General features: G+C 43.6%; 1 protein-coding gene across 1 annotated transcript in view; it reads left to right on the forward strand.

Annotated features, from left to right (window-relative positions):
- aff2 (AF4/FMR2 family, member 2) overlaps positions 1 to 25,896 on the forward strand; it is a 98,321-nt gene that overhangs the window by 22,385 nt on the left and 50,040 nt on the right. Inside the window, exons 2-4 of the mRNA XM_058062976.2 lie at positions 11,136 to 11,256; positions 14,974 to 15,643; positions 16,225 to 16,616. Coding sequence (XP_057918959.2) covers positions 11,136 to 11,256; positions 14,974 to 15,643; positions 16,225 to 16,616 — 1,183 coding nt within the window. The remainder of the gene's footprint in view (positions 1 to 11,135; positions 11,257 to 14,973; positions 15,644 to 16,224; positions 16,617 to 25,896) is intronic.

Raw genomic sequence — 25,896 nt, forward strand, 5'->3', positions numbered from 1 at the left:
AGCAGATTAAGCGTGGTGTGGGAGGTGTGCCTGGAATATGAGTAAGAGTAGAGGGTGTGGGGGGGGGGGGGTCTTTTGGAGTGTATGTTAAATGATTAACCCCTCATTGTTATCAGGTGAAAGCCAGGAGATAAAGAACGCTCCCATCAGTGATCTGGCAAATCAGGGTCTAATCAGTATTGCATTGAAAAGGAGACATTGAGCAATCAGTATTTTGTGCACGCCATCGTTTCTAATTTGCCGTCATTTGTTGTGTTGGCAGACGGAGAAAAGGCTGCTAATCGGTCAGCATTACCAGTCTTTGTTTCCAGTGCTCATTCATTTAACAATCATTCTCAGCTTCTTATTGGTCTTTTCTGGGAGGAGTTTCATCAAACTGGAAGTCTTGGAATGTCTGCACACGTGGAAGTCAGACGCCAAAAGTGTGGCCTGAGTTTGATGTCCCAGTGCTGGAAAGTAGGGCCGCAGCTATCAAATATTTTGGTGTACTGGAACCTTGGGGAACGTCATAATTCCTTCCAGAAGGTCTCCCTGCTTCTCTTTTGTCATTATTGGCGTTTTCTCTCGCTATTTCCACGTTTCCTGCTCGTTAAAACAAACATCCGCTTCTTCCCTTGCGTAGGCGACGTAAGCACAAGTAATGATTCACTGAGGCAGAGACAATTTGTAGTATTTTATGTACTGGAATTACTCTTTCATGCTAAATCAGTAATAATAATCCTTTCTTATCCTACAGGATAGGTTCCCAAAATAACCCGCAATAAGTGAAATGTAGCCAACTTTGTTTACAATTATTATATCTGTTTTAAGGCTATAAAACTCCTAATTATACATTTTATTCATTTTATCTCTTATTGAAACAATCCATTCGCTTTTTCTTCTTCTGTTGTTTATTCAAGCAGCTCACCCTGATCTAGTTTGGTAGCGACCTTGACCACAACAGGAAATGGTCTACAACCAATCAGGACACAGAAGAGTGGAGCTGCATATTCTCTAACTCCCACCTGAGTAGACACCACCCTCTACTGGTAGCAGTAGTAAATGCAATAACACACATACAACAGAGCACTCATAGATCGCTCTAATACATCACAAGGGCCCAGAACACAATGCACGTTCATATGCTGTTTAAAAAAAAAACATGCAATAAAACATGTAATCTAATAATTATGAGAGTCGCTTTAATAAAAAATGTATTAAAAACATTTTTTGGGGGGGGGGGTGGCTGTGTGTCTATAATACTGGAGGTCCTTGAATGCTGTAATAGCATTTCCTAAGAAATGTCAGTGCTATACGTTTTTTTACAGCGTGTCACTGCTTTATTTTCCGAGCGCTTATTACCGTATAAAACAGGAGGAGGATTAAAAGTTGGAGACTTTTGTTTCCCCGCCGCGTCGTTCTCCGATGCATTTAACCACAGTTAGACGGCTTCTCTCATATGTTGATGTTGGGTTTATGTTTATCTTTCCTTAGGATGAACCCTTGCATGATGTCTCCAGACATCATCATCCATTTCTTTAGCAATGTTTACCCTCACCCAAGTGAATTGTTGCTTTTAATATTCACATGGATGTACTAATTTAGTCAAATATATGAATGCTGATTGATTTTTATGAACGTTTTTCTCTCGAGGAAGACTGTTTCCTTGAGAGCGCGTCAGTGAAAAGGAAAGACAAAGTGAACGCCCCAGCCTCCATAACGAATGAGAAAGTATCAGTGAACACGTGAAAGGATCTGCTCCTATGAAAGAGACAGTGAGAGCTAGGCAGCTTCCTGGTTATTTAGTAATTTATTATTGAGCCGGACGACTGGAGTTGGTTCTTCTTTTTCAGATTCTTTCATTCAAGTGGTGATTTAGGTACTTACACTAAAGCTCCGCCTACTTCAGCATCATAGCCATCATAGCCGCATAGCATCCGCTCATGCCCATGAGGGGCGCGGACACAGTTTGGAGTGGCCAATTAGGGTGGCTATAGGGGTGTTATTTCATGTCCAGAGATCTCTAATAATGTCAACCATATTTAGAAAGTCATAAACAGTAAGCTTGGTCATAAATAAGTATGCTTGGCAGCCCAGCATGCATACCCAGAAGATACCCAGCATGCATTTTGGTTTATTCATTCACTCATTGATATTCTACCGCTTATCCTCACAAGGGTCACGGGGGTGCTGGAGCCTATCCCAGCCGTCTTCATTAATCAATGAACCTAGCATGTTTTTGGAATGTGGGAGGAAACCGGAGTACCCGGAGAAAACCCACGCATGCACGGGGAGAACATGCAAACTCCACACAGAGATGGCCGAGGGTGGAATTGAACTCCGGTCTCCCAACTGAGAGGCGTGCGTGCTAACCACTCGTCCACCGTGCAGCCCTGAATCCCTTCCCTCGGGAAACACACCTTCAAGTGCCTTCTAAGGAAGCAGAAGGTGAAAATGTCTTTTCCCCGACTTTATTGAATCCCTCGTTATTGTCCATCTTTATTTTGCGTCCATGTGACCAGGGCACAGCTGGAGCTTACACAATCAGTATAAGCAGGTGATGCTAATCTTTGCTGTCAATCATTAAAACACTATGAATGTTCACACCTGAGCTGTGAATGTTCCCACATCCTTGACAATAGTGGTATATTTTGGAATCGGAGTAAGTCATCTCCACTCAAGGCGTCAAGGAGAAAAGGTTTCAAGTTTGTATTTGGCAAAGTAAACGGGATTATCCAGGCCGTTCTTTTGTATCATTTATTGTTCCCACAATGTTGCAAGGTGCTTTTCATGCGTCTAAAATGAATTCAGGGACGCGGGGCGGCGGCCTTTCGAGGCGCTGGAGTCCGTGTTTGCTCTGCCAATGATTCTGTTCAAAAGTGTTTGCTCACGGAAATGCCTCTGAGTGGCCTGTTTTCATTGTCACACTTCACAATCTCCACCTCCCACCTCGTTTCCTCCTTACCGCTCTTACCCTTCTTTTCTTCCTCTTCTTCTCCTTAAAGCCATTATGTCTGAGGTACATCATCTCATACTTCTACCAATGCAGTACAGACAGACGTATATGTATTCAGTATTTTACATGTAAAACATCTTCCTGAGGGTTTTTTGGTTTGATTTATAGTTTTCAACAGTTGGGCAAAAAATAAAAAGAGTTATCGAGAAATACTCCTTCAATTACTGCGTTACCAAAAGAATTAGGATGTAGTAATCCCTCGTTTAGCTTAGTTAATTACTTCCAGACCCAACCATGGTAAGGGAAGTGATTCCGCAAAGTTGGAATCCTTATTTCTAAATGGGAAATTTTCATAGTTAAAGCATAGAAACCCAGTTTATGTCCTAAATCTGTTTTTTTTACATTAGAAGCCTCTAGGCATGAAATAGCACCCCTATAGTCCTTTAGTAGGGTAGATTTTTATACAGCCATAGAACACAATATTTTGTGTTCCTTGAGAGAAAATCAAAGTCGTCTAAAATTGCGACTAGTGAATGGGTTGGGGTTGAATCAGTGAAGTGAACGGTGTGATTCCCAGTTGCATATTATGGTATATCAAACGTCTTATAACAGCAAATCGGTTCTCATCGTTCACTAAAAAGAACAAGGGACCCCCACGATTGGCTGGCGACCAGTCCAGGGTGCACCCCGCCTCTCGCTCAGCGTCAGCTGGGGTAGGCTCCAGCATAACGAGTGACCCTAGTGAGGATAAGCGGCATAGAAAGTGGCATGGGCGTATGTTGGCCAATGTTACATTTCTATGGTTTTGTTATGAAACTAAGATGCTTCTATGCAGAAAACAAAGAGCAATGAATAAACACAATGGAGACACGGCATGTACATAAGACAGGAATACATTCCTAAGTCTTGCGTCTTCTGTGATAAGACGCAAAGCACAAAGAAGTAGTATCCCCTTCTTCCTGCTCTGCCCTCGCTGCCGGTCTATTTATCCATCCATCAGTGTCAAACACACGTGTTTGTGTGACGGGCATGGAAAGAATGTGTTAGAATCCCGCGTCTCATTATAATGCATGCTGGGATGTTTAACACATGCAGAGACGCAAGGATGAGATTTGTGATATTCTTCTACTTTCCAAGAGAGAGAAAGTAAAAGGCTCTATATGTTTTATGTTGATGGCATTGTGGATCGTCTTCTTCTTCTCTGTGGGTCCAAGAAAGCCTGCTGATATCTCCTCTGATGTCTAATGCCTTCAGAATGAACACACACACACACACACACACACACACACACACAAGCGTACACAGGCAAAAATGTGTGGTTGAAGTGACACTTCAAACAAAGCTTTTGTCTGCAGCCTGACAGCTATTCCTCTTCCTTCCCCCTCTCATTATCCCCCTCACTCCTCCCTGTCATTCCAAGGCACTCGTTGCAGCGCCGCTCTCCTCCGTGCACACATACAGCGGGAACATTCCAGGGCTTACGCTTATTTCAGCCACCCGGCTTATTGCAGGCGGAATCAAATGCACAGATGGAAATATGAAGGGCATATTACACTTTGCATATTACAGCCGATGAAACGCTGATGATGACTGACAGACATGCAGGCTTATCATCCATGTCCGTTTTTAGTGTTTTAACCACTTTTGATGCATGGCCAGACTACAGCTGGTCCATCGTACAAAGTGGGAGTCGCTAAGAGTGCCGGCGCTGGTCACATATGTCGCCATGACACGGGGAGACATATAGACCAGGGACCAGGGACCAGGGACCAGAGACCAGAGAGACTCATCATGTGCTCTTCCTGGTGAACGACCTTGTAATATATGACCCCACTTTGGCATGGCTCAGCTGTGCAGGGCGTAAATCACAATCATTACCTGTAAAAAACGTCTGTGTAGTTTCTTGGACAGCAGTGTGAGCTAGACCCAGCCAAAGGTTGGGGGGTCATCTTTTGGTTTCACAATAAGAGGCCAGCGCCCCCCTTTTGACTGCATGGAATAATAATGTTTTTGAGGCTTATTCATTCATTCATTCATTCATTCATTTTCTACCGCTTATCCTCACGAGGGTCGCAAGGGTGCTGGAGCCTATCCCAGCTGTCTTCGGGCGAGAGGCGGGGTCCACCCTGGACGCCGTGCAGGTTTTTGAGGCTTAATTGTGCTTAATTTTGTTTGTTAGCAAAGTCAACTGTTTACGTCCTGGATGGGCGATGGAGCCGACTTTCAGTTCCTGTTTCCACGTATTAGCAAGCTAATAGGCTGCTAAGACGGACTTTTTGTCATTAAAAATACGTGAAGAACGCATATGGACTGCTGTAAAACAGCTAAATGTAACTCTAATAACCATATAAGATGTTCTGTATATTCTTTTTTCACTCCTGACAGTTATTTTCCACAAATGAATCAATTTATACTAGGGTGCACGATAATTGACTAAAAGACTTGAGTCAGTCCTTACTTAGTGTAAAGAGTAAATTAATCCGATAACATTAAAAATAGTTCAGACAACCCATAATTTAAGAGAACGCTCCAATCGGGCAAGATCAAGCTCTTTTTTTTCTCCTGCTTGTGAAGTTAACGTCCTGTCCTAACTGCTAAATGTAGAACACAGAATACACAAAAAGTATTTAATAAGTGCCAAAGAGACCTCCATGGTGTCATACCGGCAGCTCCCAGCGTGTACCCGAATACGGAGCTCCTTGCTGGGCCACAGCAGGTGGCTCCCTCAGCTCCATACGCTGGTTCTCCTGGTTGTAGTGATGTCATCATATTTAGTTGCATCAACAGGTACAGTTGCTCAAATTCAATGTCCTTCTTACCTCCTAAGTACAGTTACATATTCATCCTGAAAAGCATAAAGTTATTTAGGTTATGGGCTAAAACGTCCGCTAATGTATTCCATCATGTCGCCGGCAGTTGCATCCCGACTTCCATCACATTCCGGCCTGTCAGAATCGAGCAGAGGCATCATTAATGGCTTCAGCAACACCTGTGCTTTCCCCACTCCGTCATATCATCAAATCTGCTGTGAAAAGAGCTCATCAGGACGGCGGGAAGCATTTAAACATAAAAGCCCCCATTTGCATGTTTTCTCATGTAAATGAGCGGAGCTGCTGCGTGCTGTCAGTGTTCACTGTTATGAATGTTCATCTTCAAAGTCATCTCATAAATCAGCTCTTTTTGCTGCGTATTTACAAAACATCATTTCAGATATAAATGATATAAATGCGGATGTATTCGCTTGAGCAGAAACAAATGATCTGCATTTCCAAAGCAAGTGACTCCAGCGGCTGGATGAAAATGTGTGCACAGGCTCATGGAAGGAAGAAAAGCTCTGCTCCCGATGTCTGCGTGGCTTTAAATGAGTTGAAATGTATTCCAAGTGGCCGCCTTGAACAGATCTGACAGTTCCTCCCATAAGACACAAATACTGCCTGAGTCCGCCGAGTCGGTTGATCTTTGGTGAGGCGGCCCCACAAAACCCTTGATGACATTGGCAAGCCTAAATCTTCTGGTTTAACACCCACCTCACAGCTGCTTTACAATTAGCCACGTCTTTCTTTTTATACTCATTTGTGTACTTTAGGACTGTACTTTAAGTGCTGGGTACAAGTAGTACTTCCAGTAGTGTAACATATACTTCGTAGTTCAGTCCTCATTACTGTCATTTGAAAGGAATTACAGTGGAACAATGTGTCAATATTTCTTTGCAGAAGGCACGACTATAACCAAAACGGACTCAAACCAAATCCGTCTTTGTCATTAGAAATAATGGAAATCCAATTCATCCGTACCAGAAATACAAAATACGTGTTGCAAATATGGTTTTTATGCAAAAACTATTACAAATTTTTATAAATACATATGGACAGCGGATGATGTGGTTAGCACGCAGGCCTCACAGCTAGGAGACCCCAGTTCAATTCCACCCTGTGTGGAGTTTGCATGTTCTCGCCGTGCATGCGTGAGTTTTCTCCTGAAAATGTGCTGGGAATGTTCAAGAGTAAGGTGACGTACGCGCTCCTGGGTGTGTGTGTGTGTGTGTGTGTGTGTGTGTGTATGTGTATGTGTGTGTGTGTGTGCGTACGTGTGAGAGTGTCTGTATAGTTATCAGGGGAGAACAGCATAGCTTGGTTGGGATTAAATTCCCAGATCTTACTCTGGCTATCAGCATTACTTCAGGACACACACACACACGTGCACACTCACACGTGCACACTCACACAAGAAAACAAACAAAGAGGTGGCACCATTCCATTCCCCAAACATCGGCATCACCAATATGCTGCCTGCTGATATAACGGTTATTGTTTTGTATACTGTACAATTGTATCGTTCACATGCGTCGCTTTTATTCCAAATGACATAAAAACAAGGTAAGTCCTGCAATACATATAAACATACATTAATAACTATATCAACAATAACAACTGATCTTAGTCAAGCCGTAACTATAAATAATAACAGAGCAACATTAAGTGACAACAAAGTTGTGATGATGATGATGATAGCTATATGCTATATGCTATATGCTATATGGCGTCATCCATACGTATGTATGTACGTATGGAAACTAAGTGGAATGACATCCAAACGTGATTGATCACACATGCTGGCATGTGACATCCTGCCGCCATTGATTACACAATTTATGGGCTATTGTTCATTCAGAGGGAAAGTGGCGTATCTGCTAACATATGCTAAGTGGCGTATCTGCTAACATATGCTAAGTGGCGTATCTGCTAACATATGCTAAGTGCAGACTATCAAAAAATTGTGTAAATAGTAGACTGCATATGTATCTACGTATATAGCTTATATATGTCCTATATGGGCTGCACGATGGATGAGTGGTTAGCGCATAGACCTCACAGCTAGGAACCAGGGTTCAATTCCACCCTCGGCCATCTCTGTGTGGAGTTTGCATGTTCTCCCCGTGCATGCGTGGCTTTTCTCCGGGTACTCCGGTTTCCTCCCACATTCCAAAAACATGCTAGGTTAATTAGCCACTCCAAATTGTCCATAGGTATGAATGTGAGTGTGAATGGTTGTTTGTCTTTATGTGCCCTGTGATTGGCTGGCCACCAGTCCAGGGTGGACCCCGCCTCTCGCCCCAAGACAGCTGGGATAGGCTCCAGCACGGGATAGGCTCCAGCACGGGATAGGCTCCGACCCTTGTGAGGAAAAGCGGTAGAAAAATGAATGAACAAATAAATGAATGTCCTCTATGTCATGCAATACATCCATCCTTTTTCTATGCTGCTTATCCTCACTAGGGGTATGCTGGAGCCTATACCAGCTGACTTCGGGTGAGAAGCAGGGTCCACCCTGGACTGGTGGCCAGCCAATCCCAGGGCACATATAGACAAACAACCATTCACACTCACATTCATACCTATGGACAATTTGGAGTGGCTAATTAACCTAGCATGTATGTTTTTGACCCCGCCTCTCGCCCGAAGACAGCTAGGATAGGCTCCAGCATCCCCTGCCGCCCTCGTGAGGATAAGCGGTAGAAAATGAATGAATGAATGTTTTTGGAGGAAACCCACACCCAGGGAGAACATCCACACAGAGATGCCCAACGGAGATTCGAACCCATCTCCTGACTGTGTGACCCTTGTTTATTTTGTAATGGCGCACCGCCACGTTCAATTCCATGTAGGAGAAACCCTGTCAGGGACAGAGACGCCTTGTGTTTGTGCACGGTGGCTGATGTGGTTATGATGATGTGGGTGCCATGTGACTCAGCCGTCACCTACAGTATCGACATGTCGTGACAGATGATGAGCAGCGACAGTTCCGCTGCACACAGTGATCCGCATCTGGAGATCTACACACACACACACACGCACACGCACACACACACACACGCACACACTTCCACTGCTCTATTGCTTCTCAGACTTCATCCCATTCTACTTTCCTGTCCTCGTCCCGCCGCTTTCATCATGCTGTTATTTTCTTTCCTCGGTTGCCCTGAAACTAGCTATTTTTTTTACCTTCTCTCCTTCTTCTCCACGGCTCTCTCCAGTCTTCTTCTCCTCCCACTCGCTTCTTACTGAGAGATTAAAAGTCAAAGGCAAGTCTGGTGCAGGCAAAGAGTCTCTTTTAATTGTGTTGATGGCTAATTAGCCACTCTGTCTCGTCTCTTGGCACCGCGCTGCGGGAAACAGATGCCCTTTCCCGGGCCACGGGGCCACGGGGGCCACGGGGGCCACGGGGCCACAAGCGTGTGCATAGCGTGTGCATAGCGTGTGGCGGTTCACACTCAATTTCAACTTGTGAGAGATCCGCTTGATTTCTCAGTGGACGCTAAGTGGAAAAGGCTTACTTGGGTATCAGATATTGGGTATTGGGTATGATGAAATGGAAATGTTGCTTTCAAAATGCAATGTGAGAGCACCCCCCCAGCATACCCCCCCCTTTCATTCCCCATAGATTTGACCTCCAATGGCGAATCATATACCCAGTTGCACTCATGTGTTGTATGAGCCACGGGGATGTTGTAAGATTAAAGGCCGTTTTAATAGGATGATATCAATGACAGGAAAGGAACGTGGAGCCTTCAGTGGCGACATGATGTCATAAAACTACACGCATGAAACACTCAACTCCCACTGAGATGACTCGCATTCAAAGCCATCGAATCAAAGTAGCCACCTCACGTCAGGAGCTGCATGTTGGAAACGATTACCTTTGGGATGATCGTATTATTGGAGGAAGAATTAGTTTATCCGTTACGTCTTGTATCCTATTGTACCTAAAGTACCTAAAGTACCTAAAGGAACACCAAGTGTGGACGTGTCTGGAACCAATTAAGCACGATAAACAAGGGTTGTCCTACTTTTTTTAATCAAACACTTTTATGATAAACAGCCTCTGTCTACGTCAGGCGGTAGGCTGCACGGTGATGGAGTGGTTAGCACCACACAAACTGTCCGCAGCAGTCCAGTGCCGATTGCTGGCCTCCATTTTTAAAACTGAGGAACGTCTCTAGCTACGTCATATCTGAGCATGCGCTGAAAGAACGCACCCGGGATGAATTAAACATTAAAAGATTTTCAATCCCAAGAATCAAGAATTCAATTCCACCCTCGGCCATCTCTGTGTGGAGTTTGCATGTTCTCCCCGTGCATGCGTGGCTTTTCTCCGGGTACTCCGGTTTCCTCCCACATTCCAAAAACATGCTAGGTTAATTAGCCACTCCAAATTGTCCATAGGTATGAATGTGAGTGTGAATGGTTGTTTGTCTATATGTGCCCTGGGATTGGCTGGCCACCAGTCCTCTCGCCTGAAGACAGGTGCGATAGGCTCCAGCACCCCCCCCCCCACGTCCCTCCCCCCACGTCCCTCGTGAGGACAAGCAGTAGAAAATGAATGAATGACTGAAATGCAGACATTGTTTTGCTTAAAGAGCTGGAGTGCATGGTTCCTCTAATGAGCAGCGACTAATAAGATATCGAACAAGCAAAGTTGCCACTCCTGAGAAAAGCCCGTGTTTGAGTGCCATGTGCTTGCATGAACCCCAGCAGAGAAACTGAATTAACAGAAACGAGTGTGCAAGCTGTGCCAAAATCTGTTATTTCCGGGTGAATTGCATACGATTAAAGGGATTTGTGTCATTTTCATCGTTGATGTAGCGCCAACAATACGACTTTTGTAAACTACATTCTAGGATATATTAGATATTAGATATTAGATATATTCCATGGGTTAAAAAAAGCACTGCAGGTGAGACTGAGACAGAAACGTCATCGGTGAAACAAAGAGACATAAAAATTGTAGTCTTTCTAACAGAGACTCTGACATGAAGGAATGTATAGCTCTTCTCAGCAAGCACCCCCCCCCCCCATCCTAAAGCAGTCATAAAGGATGATGTCTTGTTTGAGTCTTGAAAAAAAAATGGAAAAATAAGACAAAGAAAGTTACTTTGTAAACATATTTGTTCTGCTTTTCACGTTTTCTTCCTCTATTTTTGGTCCTCCCACATGACGCGTCTCTCCCACGGTGTCCATCACAATTACATGCAGATGCATCACGGCCAATTATGCAAATGGGCCACCATGAATAGATTCCATTCCTGTGGGAACCACTAGCGCACCTTGTACCTCCGATCCCGCTGTGATGTGCAGCCACATGTCAGACATAAAAACCCATCGCTTCTTGCCAACATAACGACTGCTCTGTTTCCTTTCAGCCATTTGGAGTCGGAGCGCAGCGTTCTGAAAAGGAGAGAATGGGAGAGGAGGAACCAGGAGGTCCAGCAGGATGAAGACTTGTTCTCAACCGGATTCAACCTGTTTGGAGAACCTTACAAAGTAAGAGACCCTGATGGAAGTTTCCACCTTGAGTAGATCCCGTTGAAGACAAGCATGACGGTGTTGGGATCCAAAGTATGGCCCTGGGGCCAATTGCAGCTCACAGCTTGTTTTGATTATGTTCACGGTGCTAAAAATACATATGAGGCTGTGTCTTGTTTATGGTGGTTAATGGTTCCATTCCCAACCATGATGAGTGAAGTAGCACCCGATAGGCTAAAGCAGGATACAATCAGAAACAGAAAGATGCTGAATTAGGACAGAAAGTCAAAGAAATCAGCTTGAGATGGTGGAGATGTTTTCATACTGGACTTGATTGACCTTTGCCCAAGGTCAGCTGGACGTGCCTGACATCAGCTTTTCATTGAGGTGAATGGGATGATTTAGAAGATCTGATTTGTGACTCACAGCAATTGTGTCTTGATTATCCTAAACATTTGATATATGTTGGTGCCCCACGTTGCTCTTCAATGATCATCTTGTCAATCATAAAAGCAATCATGGCCCCGAGGTGGACCATCATAGGCTAACATTTTTTGATGCTGTCCCGTAAGGCCCATCCCGTAATTCCTTACATACTGTAAGGAATTACTTCAAGTTCATGGTGTGAGCGCAGCACAGCAGAGGTTAATGTGATAATGAGCGCACCTCCAGGATGCGACTAATTGTTTTCAGGTCATTAATGGTGCTGAGGTGAGGTCAGTTCCTAACACGGAGAGACGATGACGCAACAATCTCGGTTTAAAAACGATTGGTTTTATTCATTTCTGTTGCGGTCATCAAGATGTCGCCAACGAGAGTCGTTCGGGACCTGATTGGTTTGTGCAGGCGTACCTAATGTTTATGGGCCTTTAAGATCCAACTTGATTGATGGGACATTTTGTCAAGCAAACAGCTGACTTGATCATCCACAGGAGTTCATGTTTATTGCCTTCATATTGCAGCCTCCCCCTGCCTTGTTCCTCCTTGCATGGCCTCGCTTCAGCTCTCCTGCTGCAGCTCATGACAAATGGCTCTGGCACACGTTGCTGCTTGGCTCGGCTGATTTATTTGCCTGGCTAAAGATTTCCATTTTCACTGAAGGTGTTGCTTTAAAGATACATACAATCACTCGTCCTCCTCAATCTCGTCGCCCACTTCCGTCCCTCGCGGTTTGCTCAACTTTATAGGTTGTTATCGCATGGGATTTAACCAGAACTTTTCAATCACTTTTTCATTTTCTCCACCATTTCTCTGCCTCGATATCGGTCGAGTGTCTGTCACTCTCTGACTGTCTCCTTCCCTTTCTCTGTGTCGGCTATTAACTAATCCCCTCACTAATCCTTTTAGAGAGTGCAATGTTGTTAGCAGTTATTTGGGCTGAGCTTTTCACTCTACATACACACACACACGCACGCACACACACACGCACACACACACACACACACACACACACACAGGTATTCATTCCTTTCTCTGTTTTCCATTTCGCCTCTTTGTAAATGCCTTTTTCCCGTCCTCTTCAGTGACCAGATCTTTTATTCATGAGCTGAGATGGAGAAGCGTCGGCTAATTTATTCCCAGCGACGACGTGTGTAGTTTAAGTGTGTGTATGTCAAACATTGGAAGGTGAAATTAGAATTATTTACATGACCACTCCTGCAAATAAAGGTTTTGTGAGATGTTCTATTCGTGGAATGGAGGACGGAGGCCAGCAGATCGATACAAATATTGATATCAAAAGCAGGCAAATATCGGATCCACACTAACATGATGTTCGCATTGTGTTTTGTTCTGATGTTGAAATTGATATATGGATATATGGATATTGGATATATTTGATAATGAGGGCTGCACGGTTGTCAAGTGGTTAGCGCGCAGACATCACAGCTATGAGACCCGAGTCCAATTCCACCCTCGGCCATCTCTGTGTGGAGTTTGCATGTTCTCCCCATGCATGCGTGGCTTTTCTCCGGGTACTCCGGTTTCCTCCCACATTCCAAAAACATGCTAGGTTAATTGGCCACTCCAAATTGTCCATAGGTATGAATGTGAGTGTGAATGGTTGTTTGTCTATATGTGCCCTGTTTAAAAAAATAATCACAATATCATTCATTGATCTGGAAAAACATAAAGTAAAAGTATTGGGATCGACGATACTGCCGTGTTTTTATGTGATGAGACTTCACGTATGTTTTATTTACCGTAAATGAGAACAATGATAAAGTTGTCCTAATTTGATTCCGAATCATTGCCCTGTTTTTTTTTCCACTCCAACTAATCGTTTTCCTCCCCAATACCGCAATCTACAATCAGCTCTAAGCAATTTATTAGGCTCATTTGCTTATTGATTTGTTGAAGCTCACGCATTTACTTTTTATTTGTGCCATGCATCACTTGGACTGACACGGCCAACACCAAAGATTAAACCCCTAAAGAGTTGGAGGCTATTGGCAAGTGGAAGACTTCAGTCTCACCTCCAATGTGTTATCCCCGAGTACATTCACTTAAACAATACAGGAAATAAATAATGGAGTAACTATGCTAAGTATGCTAACTGGTAGTTCAATAGTCCATGACTTTTAGCCGCGCTAAAAGCATCCATTACACCCAATTGGCAATAGTTATAGTAACAATTATCATCCAATGATGCTCAAATTGTATTCAGCGAGAGCAAATGCAATGGGGGGGATCATTTACAACACACACACACACACACACACACAGAAGACCTCTCCGTGGATCATTGCCTATTATTACTACTGTATGTGTGATTGTTGACAGCAACAAACCCATCCTCATTCATTATTTATGGATATACAGTATAGATACTTTAATTCCATTCATTATTAATGATCTCCTGGAAATAAATGCAATTCCATCTTGTTGTAAATGATAATTACTGTATTTTCCGGACTACAAGTCGCTCCGGAGTATAAGTCGCACCAGGCCAAAAATGCATAATTAGGTAGAAAAAAACATCCATAAGTCGCTCTGGAGTATAAGTGGCAGGAACAGCCAACCTATGAAAAAAAGTGCGACTTATAGTCCAGAAAATACAGTACGGTTTTATTCATTCTTCAATGCATTTTTACACTTGTTGAGCATACAAGAAAAGTGACATCTAGAGCATAATAAAAAATGGAAGTACTTTATATTTTGAGTCTGGCATTTCATGTCTTCATTCAATTATAAATCATAGCAGTGTTCGCTGTTGGCTGATGATGAATATTTGCAACACACAGTTGAAAAGACACATGAGAGAAGAACTACGGCTCTTTAAGTCGTTGCCTTTCCAAAAGACACGCTGGCAGATGATGAAACCGCCGAGTTTCATCATAAAGGAAGCCGTCAAATGCACTTAACCATTCTGGCGTACATCTCAGCACGAACGCGTTACAGCTGAAGGGGCTTTTGGATCATAAATCAGCAGAAGCCAGACTGTCCTCCTCACCGTGATTGCTTGAGAACCTGAGGTCAGGCTAATAATGATTCCTGCTCCATTAGTTTTACTGCTCCAGCCTGGACCGGACCCTCTTAAGGATGGCATGGGTTTAATTAATCATCATGCCCGGGTGCCTGGTCAGTGGTCAACCAATTCATCTCTTCCTGTTCCTCTCCCAATGAGTAAGGAGGGCTTTTCATCAGCTGCTTAGGATGGAATGGAACGGCGGAAACTTCATTAATACTCACGTCTGTCACTTTTCTTTCCTCCTGTCTCCTCTGCCTTCCTTTCAGACCAATAAAGGCGACGCGTTGGCGAGTCGGGTCCAGAACACGCTTGGCTCCTATGAAGAAATGAAAGACCTGCTCACCAGCCATTCAAACCAGAGCCACCTAGTGGGGATCCCCAAAGGCGGCCCCGCCAGCAACAACACGCAAACACCAACCACTTCAGCAACCGAGTCCCAGCTTTTTAACCAAGCCTTGAACACGGGCCCCGAGGGGGCAGGAGTGGAGGGCGGGGGGGAAAAACGAACAGGGTGCGTATCCTCGTCCACCTCCTCGTCCACCTCCTCGTCCACCTTCTCGTCCACCTCCTCGTCCATGCAACCCCCTCCAGCGACATCATCATCATCAAGTTCACACAACTCCAAAAAGTCTCGGAGCTCCGTGGAGTGGTCCAAAGGGGGCCATGCGCCAAGCACCACGGGAACAAACCTGCTTCTGGGGTCGGGGCAAGGTCAAGGTCAAGGTCAAGGTCAGGCTCCGGGAGCTGCAAATGGAAGAGGGAAAGCGTTTGAGGAGCAGCAGATCCAAAGGCACGACGAGCTTTTCAGCTCACTGAAAGATGAACTGGGGCTCAAAAGAGACTTGAGCCCTTCTTCGTCGTCTTCATCTTCCTCTTCCTCCGCCTCCTCTGGGAGACGCCATCCTGCCCTCCCTTCGAAAACACTTCCTCTCCCAGGTAAGTCCTCCTATGGATGGCTCTCTTTTCATCAGCCAGCTCTTATGAAATCAATCAACCAATTTGTGTGTTCTTATTGTGCGGTAACTATGGTAACGGTTATGGTTTGGTTTATGTCATACATGCATCATGTCGGGTGCCCAAAGATTGGGTGTACAGTGACTAAAAGCCATCCCTTGGTGGTGTAGTAAGATCGTGCAAGAAATTGCAAGCCACAGCACAGCGTAACAATATAACAATATACGCTGACTGAGCTTAATGAAATTGCCATTAGAATTGGAAAATCCCTGATTTGACGCTTCTTGACGCGATATCAGGATTTATGGATAACCTGCATGGTGTTTTATAGGCGCTACCGTAGGAGGTAACCCTAACATGAGAATCTCTTGTATGTCCGCCTCACCAGGCCAGGAATAATTAGCTTTCCTGAGAATGGGTCCATCCATCTGGAAGCGTAGGTTGCTGGCATCGGACCCTGATTGGATTTAGAGAGCAGAGGACAGCTCAGTGTACTTGCTATGTACTATACAATATACTTCAATACCCAGCTGTTTCCCTCACTTCTGCTTTCATACTCACAGACGCTGGCAACTATCGATCTTCTGCCATGGATGGCGGCCACTGCAAATCTTCTGGCTCCCCTTTAGAAAACGAAACAGGCCCCCACATCTCCATGTCCTCCTCTCCGCTGGCCTCCACGTCGCTTTTGTCAACAACACCTGTACCTGGTCTGACCACTCCCACAGCCACCTTCCCACCCGGTGGCCTATCAGGGAAGCCCATTGCAGTGCAGCAGAAGCCAACGGCGTACGTTCGACCAATGGACGGCCAGGACCAGGCGCCCTTCGACTCGCCACAACTAAAACCACCTCTGGTGGCACCGGAGGGGTTCAACTGTGGTCCGGCTTATGGTGGAAACTCTGGGAACATGAAGAACAAACTGCCAAAACTGAGTCTGAGCCACACCGCCGAGGTAAGCAGACGCTTTTAACTCTTGACTAAGCCAGGAATTATGAATCAACTGATTATCAGCTAACGGTTTCATATGCGATATGACTGAAAATCTTTTCTTATCCATGCAAGCATCCATCACATCCATCCATCCACAATGCTTTTGCTGTTAGTCATGATTTGCACAAATCACCAATGGTAATGGTAATGGTAATGGTAATGGTAATGGTAATGGTAATGGTAATGGTAATGGTAATGGTAATGGTAACGGTAACGGTAATGGTAATGGTTTAATTTCATTTGAACATGCATCAGATTCCAATTGAGTGCATCCCATAATCAGTTCCCAGTTCCACATGTCCAAAAGGAGTAGGAAGAAGCAAAGCTTATTAAATCCTACCCCTCCATCTGGTACTTTTACAATCACTAACTGTTACATTTGTAACATTTGGAGTATTTTGGCGATTTAACCAAGAATTGTCTTGTATACTAAACCATTGAGAGGAGTGTTTTTGTGACTTCCTGAACATGACAAATTATCTGCATCCATCAAAGATTGTCTAATCGAGGCAACTACACTCTTCCTGTTTGTCGAGGACAAGTTAGTCCAAAAAAACGTCTTCAGTCCTGGATTTGAATGATGGAGTTTCCCTATCTATGTCTCTAGCGGTGTGTGTTCTGGAGGTGACCACAATGGGCTCGTGGTTTTTGCCGGGTGTGGCTGACAAACGACCGTACTGCATAACAATAGGTCCTTTCCCTGTGTGGTTAGTGTCCACTCTTCCATGAGACGATATTTGGGGAAGAAATGTCAGGACATTGTTATAAGCATATCATTCCGTGATGGCGCAAACCTGCTCCTCTCCTTAGTGAAGGTCTTTGAATGCCTCCTTCAGCACCTCTTTCACACCAGCTATGCTCCCTATCCAGGATTTGAACGTTGCAAAACTCTCCTCTTATGTTTGTGTAAAGGTTGCGTGGTCTCTCCAACGTCGAGGTTAGAAGGTGAAAAATGATAGCCTTCAAAAGTTCAAATACACTTCAAGTTCAAATATACCTCGAGCAGCCCGGTGCTTCATGCAGGTCGCGTTTACGTTCAAATGGAGTTGTACTATAGGTAGTTGTACTATAGGTACTCGCACCCGGTGACTGTAATTAAATACAATTGTATTGTCAGGGAAATGAACTCCTTCCAGTCTGCTCCATCTGACTCTCTTACTTCAACCTGCTCTCCATCTTTATCTTTCACTGACTTCCCTTTTGAAAACAGCTAGAAACACCCAGCTTGATGGTGTGTGTATATGTGTGTATATGTGTGTACTATGTGTGTACTATGTGACAGGAGAGTAGTCATCCCTATCGAACGAACCAGCTGTTCACTTGCTTTGATGGAGCTGGTGTGTGTGCGTGTGTGCGTGTGTGTGTGTGTGCGTGTGTGCGTGTGTGCGTGTGCGTGTGTGTTGCTTTCTAAATGAGCCCAAGATGGAGCTTGGAGCATATGGCGCCGGAGAGGAGAAAGTCATTCAGATGTGGGGAGACAGAGGACTTAAAAAACGTTATCGTAGTGGAGGATAACAACAGTAAGTCATTGAACGCAAGAAGGTGCTTAAACTGTTTTTCACTCACGCGTCCATCGACACTCTTACCGCTTTTACAAGCAAAGGTCATGTGATTTTTTGATACCAAGTTTTTTTCTGGCTTTCAGATATAAAATTTCCTTTATTTCTGGTGATGATGTTGTGGAAAATGTTCCTGTTTTGTTATTATTGTGCGCTGAAGCACTGGTAGGAAAGGGATATTATTATTAATAGAAATATGGCAAAGAACTTTATCAAATTATTCATCACACATGAAACAACTTAAACAATACTGCCAACCACGGGACCTCACAACCAACAGAATACTACCTAAGCAAATACCATGACTGATTTAACACGTAACTAATTATTTTAGATGCCTTTAAATACTTTGATACTCAATAAATAAATGTAAGCAGTAAGCTTTTAAACTGCTAGAGAAGCGTTCTGTTAGCACTATAGAATTATCGATTTGTGCCTTTTATTCCCAAGTGTGTGTGTGTGTGTGTGTGTGTTTGGGTGTGTGTGTGTTTGGGTGTGCAAGCGTCTGAGTGATAACAATATCGATCTTTCCTCACACAGTTACAGTAGACCTAAATGTACTCCTAGACAAACACGGAAACGTTTGGTATTGTCCCACTCACCAAACCTTCAGTACAGGAAATGACGTACGCTCATTGTCAAAAAATAATTATCATTTTGATTTGTCTGAATTTGATATTGTATAGTTTCAACTGAACTGGAAGTGGAAATTGATGTTTCTGATACCATCATTAAAATATAAGAAGAATGACAGTGGTCCTAAAACAGACCCAAGCGGCACGCCTTTACAGATATTGAGATAGTTTGATCAAAAACCAACAGTTGGCTGTTTTTTTATGTAGTATGTGGAAGAAGCATACACAAATATAACAGCCTGCTCCCGATGCTGCTTACCAGCCTTGTCACACACTCCTGTGGGATGGCACTCGACACCATGGCACCGTGGGATGGCACTCGACACCATGGCACCGTGGGATGGCACTCGACACCATGGCACCGTGGGATGGCACTCGACACCATGGCACCGTGGGATGGCACTCGACACCATGGCACTGTGGGATGGCACTCTGACCAAAATTCTACACGTGTTCAACGACAGGTCAAACAGGTCTTAAAGTGACAGGCAGTCATGGCAGGCCTCCTGACAGCCCAATGAGCTCCGAGTTTGGTTCCATGCCGTCGGTTCCGGATTACCTGCGTCATATCATTCTGTAAAATGTACGTAGCTATAAATCTGTTGACGCCTTTGGTGTTGAAAGGGTGAGAAACTGGTCTGTTTGTGATTCCCCCACTTCAGTTTGGACATGGTAGTCACCTGAAATAATAATAATACTACTATAATTATACAGATTATTATACAGATCATACAGAAAATAGAATCGGAAACAAGACCGAGTTGGGTTAAATATTCCCCTACAAGGCTCAGAGCAACACGGTGTTGATGTTAGTCAATTCTGCATCTGCCTCGTGAAGACCTGATTTGGTTTCCACCATCTCCTAAGGGAAATATCTGGATTTAATTGCTCTGCTTTCTTCAGCGGCTGGTTTCTAACACTGTCTTTCCTTGTGAGGCTGATGGGAGCGGGGAGCAAACAAAGCGTGAAGAAACGGTTGTTAAATTGAATCAATGAGCTGAAAGATCTGAAAAAGCTATGCAGAGTTGGGAAACAAGAATGGAGTCAATTCTTTGCTCTTCACTGGGGATGTTCCCATCAGGCTTTTATGCTGCCGATACCGATCCCCATAATCCATGAGTGAAATCGGCTGATACCAATATCAATAGCGATCATATCTGCATTCGGGTGAGTGATGTGTTTACTGCTGAAAAAACAGGACAGTTTCAAGAAGCTGACAAAGACATGGATGCTTCCCCGAAACAACGCTCTACTCGTGTCCTTTACCTGCCCAGCACAGAAAACCAACACCGGCACGTATGTAGACCTACGTGCCAGGCAGGGGGGCTCAAAGGTAAACTCTTGAGTTGACAGCTGACATTTCCAGCGGTGCCGCGACAGGCTTCATTTCAAAGTAGTTCAAAGAAAAGAGCTGATGTAATTTCACACTGATTTGAAGGTCCGCCGTGGCATTTCTGTCAGCCGTGTGTAAACGCACACACGGAGCCTCACCGCTAATGTAGCGGTAAATAAGAAAGCAGGCTGGACCAAGACCTCCAGTCAGTAATCAGCATAAGGCCACGCCAATGAAATCCATTCTGCTCACACAGAAAGCATCCATTTATGCCTTTTTGCATAAAAAACCCTCACATAACAGGACACTGATAAACATTGACATTTCACTTTCACTTCTCCAAATAAGCATTTTGGCCAAATAATGTCGTAGAACCACAACTACATGAACTCACCGGGGGAAATATGCTACTGTTGATAGGCGGACTGGTGCTGAGGGAAATCTGACATCTGATCATTGCATGTCTCATGAGCGAGATGCCAGCGTCTACAGTCCGAAACTGTGCAAGAAACAGCAGTCGGCACCTTTTTTGGAACCTATTTGTAGGAAAAAAGGTCATCTGGTTATGGCGTATGTTCTCATTCGACTTATTTTGTTTATTTGTTGGCAGCGAGAAATTCTAATGAGGAGGCCGAGACAAAAGTCTTTTATGGTGGCCGGCAGGGGTAAAAAGCTAAATGTGTCAAACAAAGAAATGATCCAAAACCAAAAACGCACATATAGAGTGACCATATTTGTATTGTAATGATGTAAATGATAAAAAAAATATGATTTCAACAAACAAAACTAATCATAGTCAAATCTTATTTGTTAGTCCAATGTTATTTTCTTTAGTGGACTGTTCTCTTGTTGTTCTTGAAGAAAATGGCTAAAACACTCAGATAAACAAAAAAACACAGTAGGTGTGCTTTTAACACTACCTACTACACTACAAAAATCACAAAGAACAAAACAGAAATACGGTTTTTATTGCCCCAGCATGATTGTACCCTGGTACACAAAGAAAGATCCATAAAAAAAAAAATCACCTTTTTGATTTTAGTATGGAGGAACTTCCACAGAACCCAGACCTCAAGATGATGAAACCCCTTTGGGATTCACCACAACAGAGATGATGGTCCATCAAAAACCATTTCAGTTCCATGTTGCAATGATTCCGTCAATAATTAGCCATCAGATCCATCTTGGGATGAGCACAAATGAATAAATCTTGTTAATACACAAAAAGCTCATTGACAAATACACGCTATCCATATTTCTATCCATATGATTGTATGCGCTGGCCAGTGATGACTTCATTTCATCAAAATGATTTCTGCCGTGGGTTGTAGCGGCGGTGATGAACTTGCAGATGGTAGTTTTTAGTAGCAGCCTTCTGGCCAAAGTACTAAATAATTTGATGTTAGCGATGGATCAAATGAGTTTGTGTAATGTGAACGAGGTCAGCCTGCTGAGTTATCATCCGCACTTGTCCCCAGCGCCGCCGAATGTTTTATCATCCGCCAGCTGACTGTTCCGTGGGCCACAACTTTACTGTTTTAATTCACTCTCACCGCTCTTATCTTTGAAAAGCTCAGATAAGCCCACTGAGCGCTCTTAAAAACCTCACCAGCCGTGCTGCCGCTCTCTCTGTCCTCCGAGCTCGTAATTCCTATTAAGTGGTGACGCTGTTGTTAGAAAGCCGGCATCAGCACAGGAAATAAAGCTACCAACGTCCTCTCACAAATCATACAATCATTTATGATGGCTTTAAATAATCACTCCATACAAACTGTATTTAAAACACTAGCAAGGCTTATTTTCTTGGTGCATTAATACTAACTAACGTCTAACTAAGCGCTTGTCTCAGCGTCATTCACAGACGGAAGAGTGGATCCCTCGCTCTCACTTTGACTACAATGGCTCGAATTTCGTGGCGCAGCCCCCAAAGTGGTACTGTCATCCAGCGCACTACTGGACACAGCCAATTTGCTAATTTGGTAGACTGGACTGCGCCGAGATGGGCGTGGCGGCGCACCAGGGGAGGTGTCCACATTTTCAACTGGGCACAGTGCCAATTTCGTGACACAACAGCACGCCAAAGGTGCGCTGAAAACTCGCCACCTGGTCTATTCTTGGCGCAGGTGAAGCGCACCCTGCGCTTGGCTCACAGGCACACAGCGCAGACACATCACCAAAACCTCACAGGCAGATTTTTCAGAGTGTCAGGCACATTTCAATGCAAACAACAATAAGCGTTTAATGTAAACATCTGAACCAGGCAGGCTTCACAGCCAAAATAGCTTTCCCAAGGACAGCATTGTAAGCTAGGGCAAAATTCCAACATTTCCCTTTAAGGTGGGAAGGCTTTACGGTGAATTCTATTGTGTCAGTATAGGAGAGTTGAGGTCTTTTTAGACGTCAACAAATGTTTACCTGCCCGGGTGCATTTGCTACTTGAACAGCACAGATGAACAGTGAAGAAGACTCGAGAAAAGAGTGTGGAGAAGGACGGCTAGGAAATGAAAGTACACGGAGATGCCCTGACGGAATAGGCAAGAGGCTGTGGCAGCAGGGGGCCATGGGGACACCGTATCCTCTCGCTCGCAGCTCAACTGGAGCACGGCTATGTGGAGTCTGCCAACGCAGCAAACAGCTGGCCTCATTTGCATAATACCCCCCAGGCTGCCTGTCAAGTCACGACCAAGACATGCACACAAATACATTGATTATACTGTAGCTCCGCCATATACGTACACCGGGTGCCACGTCTGGAGCGTTTGCTCATCAGTCACTCAGGCGAGAGGAAGATTTAGCTTCAAGTGGGTACTAAATTCAAGGGTCTGGTATGAAGAAATAATGACCATACTGGTGTCATTTGCATCTCCCAGACATAAAATGAATAAATGCACAATAAAAGGGACTTTTTATTAAGCATGTTTCATAAATGCAATTTCCAACTCTCTTGTACAATTGTCTACCACCACACATAAATAGAAAGATAGTTACATTTTGTATAACACATAATAAGTTAATAATATAAATAATAAATAAGAATATTATTATTATAAATAAATTAAATGATGAAATCTAATGTGGGGAATTTATTTACATCAAGCTACCCTCAGTAATCACATTACTGCCATATGATAATTATATGGGTAGTCTTGTGGGGGCAGATAATTCAAATTCAATTTATAAATAATTTATTTATAAATGATTATTATTTATTATTATTTTATGAATAATTCATAATAAGTAAAGTGAATTAGTCCAGTCCTGTGTGTGCTCCCCGCTGTTCCCAAACCACATTACCTCCCTCCTACACATTTGGAATACTCTACAAGTCACATGGTCCACAGGAAGTTGCATCATTCAGATCGTCCGCAGGCCACGGTGAGGCTATCAGTCACTCCTTTATTTTATTGTTTGATATTATTTGAATGAAAATACAATTCCAACACTTGATTTGTTAGCATAAATGCCCTCTGGCATTTGCCCTAATGCCCACCAATTCAGTGAAATGGTTTGGTGAGGTCATTGTGAGCCGTTCCAGTACACGGTATATACGGTATATACGGTATATACGGTATATACGGTATATACGGTATATACGGTATATACGGTATATACGGTATATACGGTAAATTCAATGGTTAAACTGGTGAGCATGCATTGTAGGGAAAGGAGTCCAAGAATGTGGTGTGACTCGGCGTCTCTTTTCAGCGTTTCCTTCCTGGTGTTATGACAGCAGTGGCCAGAGGGCTAGTTATTTAGCATAGACTGTGACTAAGCGACTGTTTACCTTGGGGATTACCATTACAACTGTGGATTAGCTGCAATCATCAGCATCGATTTCTAGCGTCAGGGCGAGACTGAAGGTGTGTATTATTGGCCCTCAGAGGGATATCGCCCCAACTAAAACCCCATTTTGCACGCTATGGGTAGAACATCTTCAAGAGGCTGCTGAGATAAAGCGTTTGTTATCAGGCTGCTGAATTAGAGGTCGCTGGTTCAAGAACAGGTAGGGCATGGCACTCGACACACTGCAGCTCCTGATGATGGTGGACTCGGGGTCGCGGTAGTGCTGTGGTTCTGGGCACTTTCACTGCAGGTTTTTGGTGGTATGGCGCACCTGATGTGTTGCAATGACAATCATGGTGACAAACTGTAAATGGAACATGTAAACAATCTCCTCCAAATGATGAGTATTCATATTACAGTGACACATTCTATTTCAGTTGGTGGAGAAATAGAGTAAAAAGTACCTTTTTAAATAGAATAGAATTAGGGCTGTCAATCGATTCAAATATTAGATTTTGATTAATCATATTTTAGTCCATAGTTAACTCACAATTAATCGCATTGAATCGCAGATAGAAATGTGTTTTTATCCATAATAAGTAGGGGAAATATCTTTGAATAGAATGTCTTTATTGTCATTATACACATGTTCAATGAGATTAAGGACATTTGGACATTGTTGGACATTGTTGGACATTGTTGGACATTGTTGGACATTGTTGGACATTGTTGGACATTGTTGGACATTGTTGGACATTGTTGGACATTGTTGGACATTGTTGAAGTGTGTTGTGGTCAAACCAAATGTCCAACGTCGGCAGATGTGTGAATATAAATCCAGTTCAACTCGGTTTTGGAGTCAGATATGTATTTTTTTTTACAACGGGCTTCAACACCTCAAATGTTGCTGGTATGTTCCTTTCCGTGGCTCTAAAGCCAAGCCTGTTAGTGCCTACAAATTGGACTTTCAGAGGCGTTGCATCATTTTGCACCTTCCTTCTACTTTTTCTAATCATTTATTTCACATTTTAATATTATGAAGTATCAGCTAAAATGATTTTATTAGTATAATTCTTCATGATTGTAGTTGATTAGTAGTTGTAGTTGCATTAAACAAATTGCATAAGTGATTGATATTATAAGACAATAATAATAATAATAATAATAATAATATTAATGCCCCAGGATATTAATGTAGTAAAACATCATATTTGATAGTCTTGACTGGTCAAATATATTACATTGCAAGGCGACTTCATTTGAGACAATAAAAGCTAGACCAAACGGCTAATAAAATATCAGACTATTTTATAACAGCTTATGTCTGGTGGCCATAAAAACATGGTTATAAAAAAATCTTTATTGCTCTTGGCATTACAGGACAATTCATGGGGAACCCCTGCTGCTAGCGCTCTCGTATTATTCATTAGCTTCTGATACAGACCAGCGGCTGCGCCCGACTTGTGTGTGGTAGACCCTCTTCAAAATACGCCCCGCTGGACTCGCCATCGCCAGGCTGCCAATCAGAGCATAGCCACAATATGCAAATGACACACACACACACACACACACACATGGCTATAAACACACACAAAGTGGAGCAGTGCATCAGACACAAACACACACACAAACACACACACACACAAACACACACACACACAAACACACACACACACACACACACACAGTGGGAGAAGGAGTGTTTTGATCTTGCAGAGCCATTACAGACATTTTAAAATCCTATGAATATAAAAAAGAGAGAGAGGGAGAAAGAGTGATGTGAAGAGTCGGGAGAAGAGAGGTGAGAAAGGGAGTGCTGGAGACAGAGGGGGGGCAGTTGGGGGGGGGGGGGGGGGGGTCTATGACCACACAGACAACAATTTAGTCCTTTCTTTTTCCAGCCCAAGAGTCTATTGCTGTACTCAAGTAGCA

The sequence above is a fragment of the Doryrhamphus excisus genome, linkage group LG22 (assembly GCF_037039965.1).
Source record: "Doryrhamphus excisus strain RoL-2023G ecotype Guam linkage group LG22, RoL_Dexc_Guam_v1.1, whole genome shotgun sequence".
NCBI classification, from domain to species: Eukaryota; Metazoa; Chordata; class Actinopteri; order Syngnathiformes; family Syngnathidae; genus Doryrhamphus; species Doryrhamphus excisus.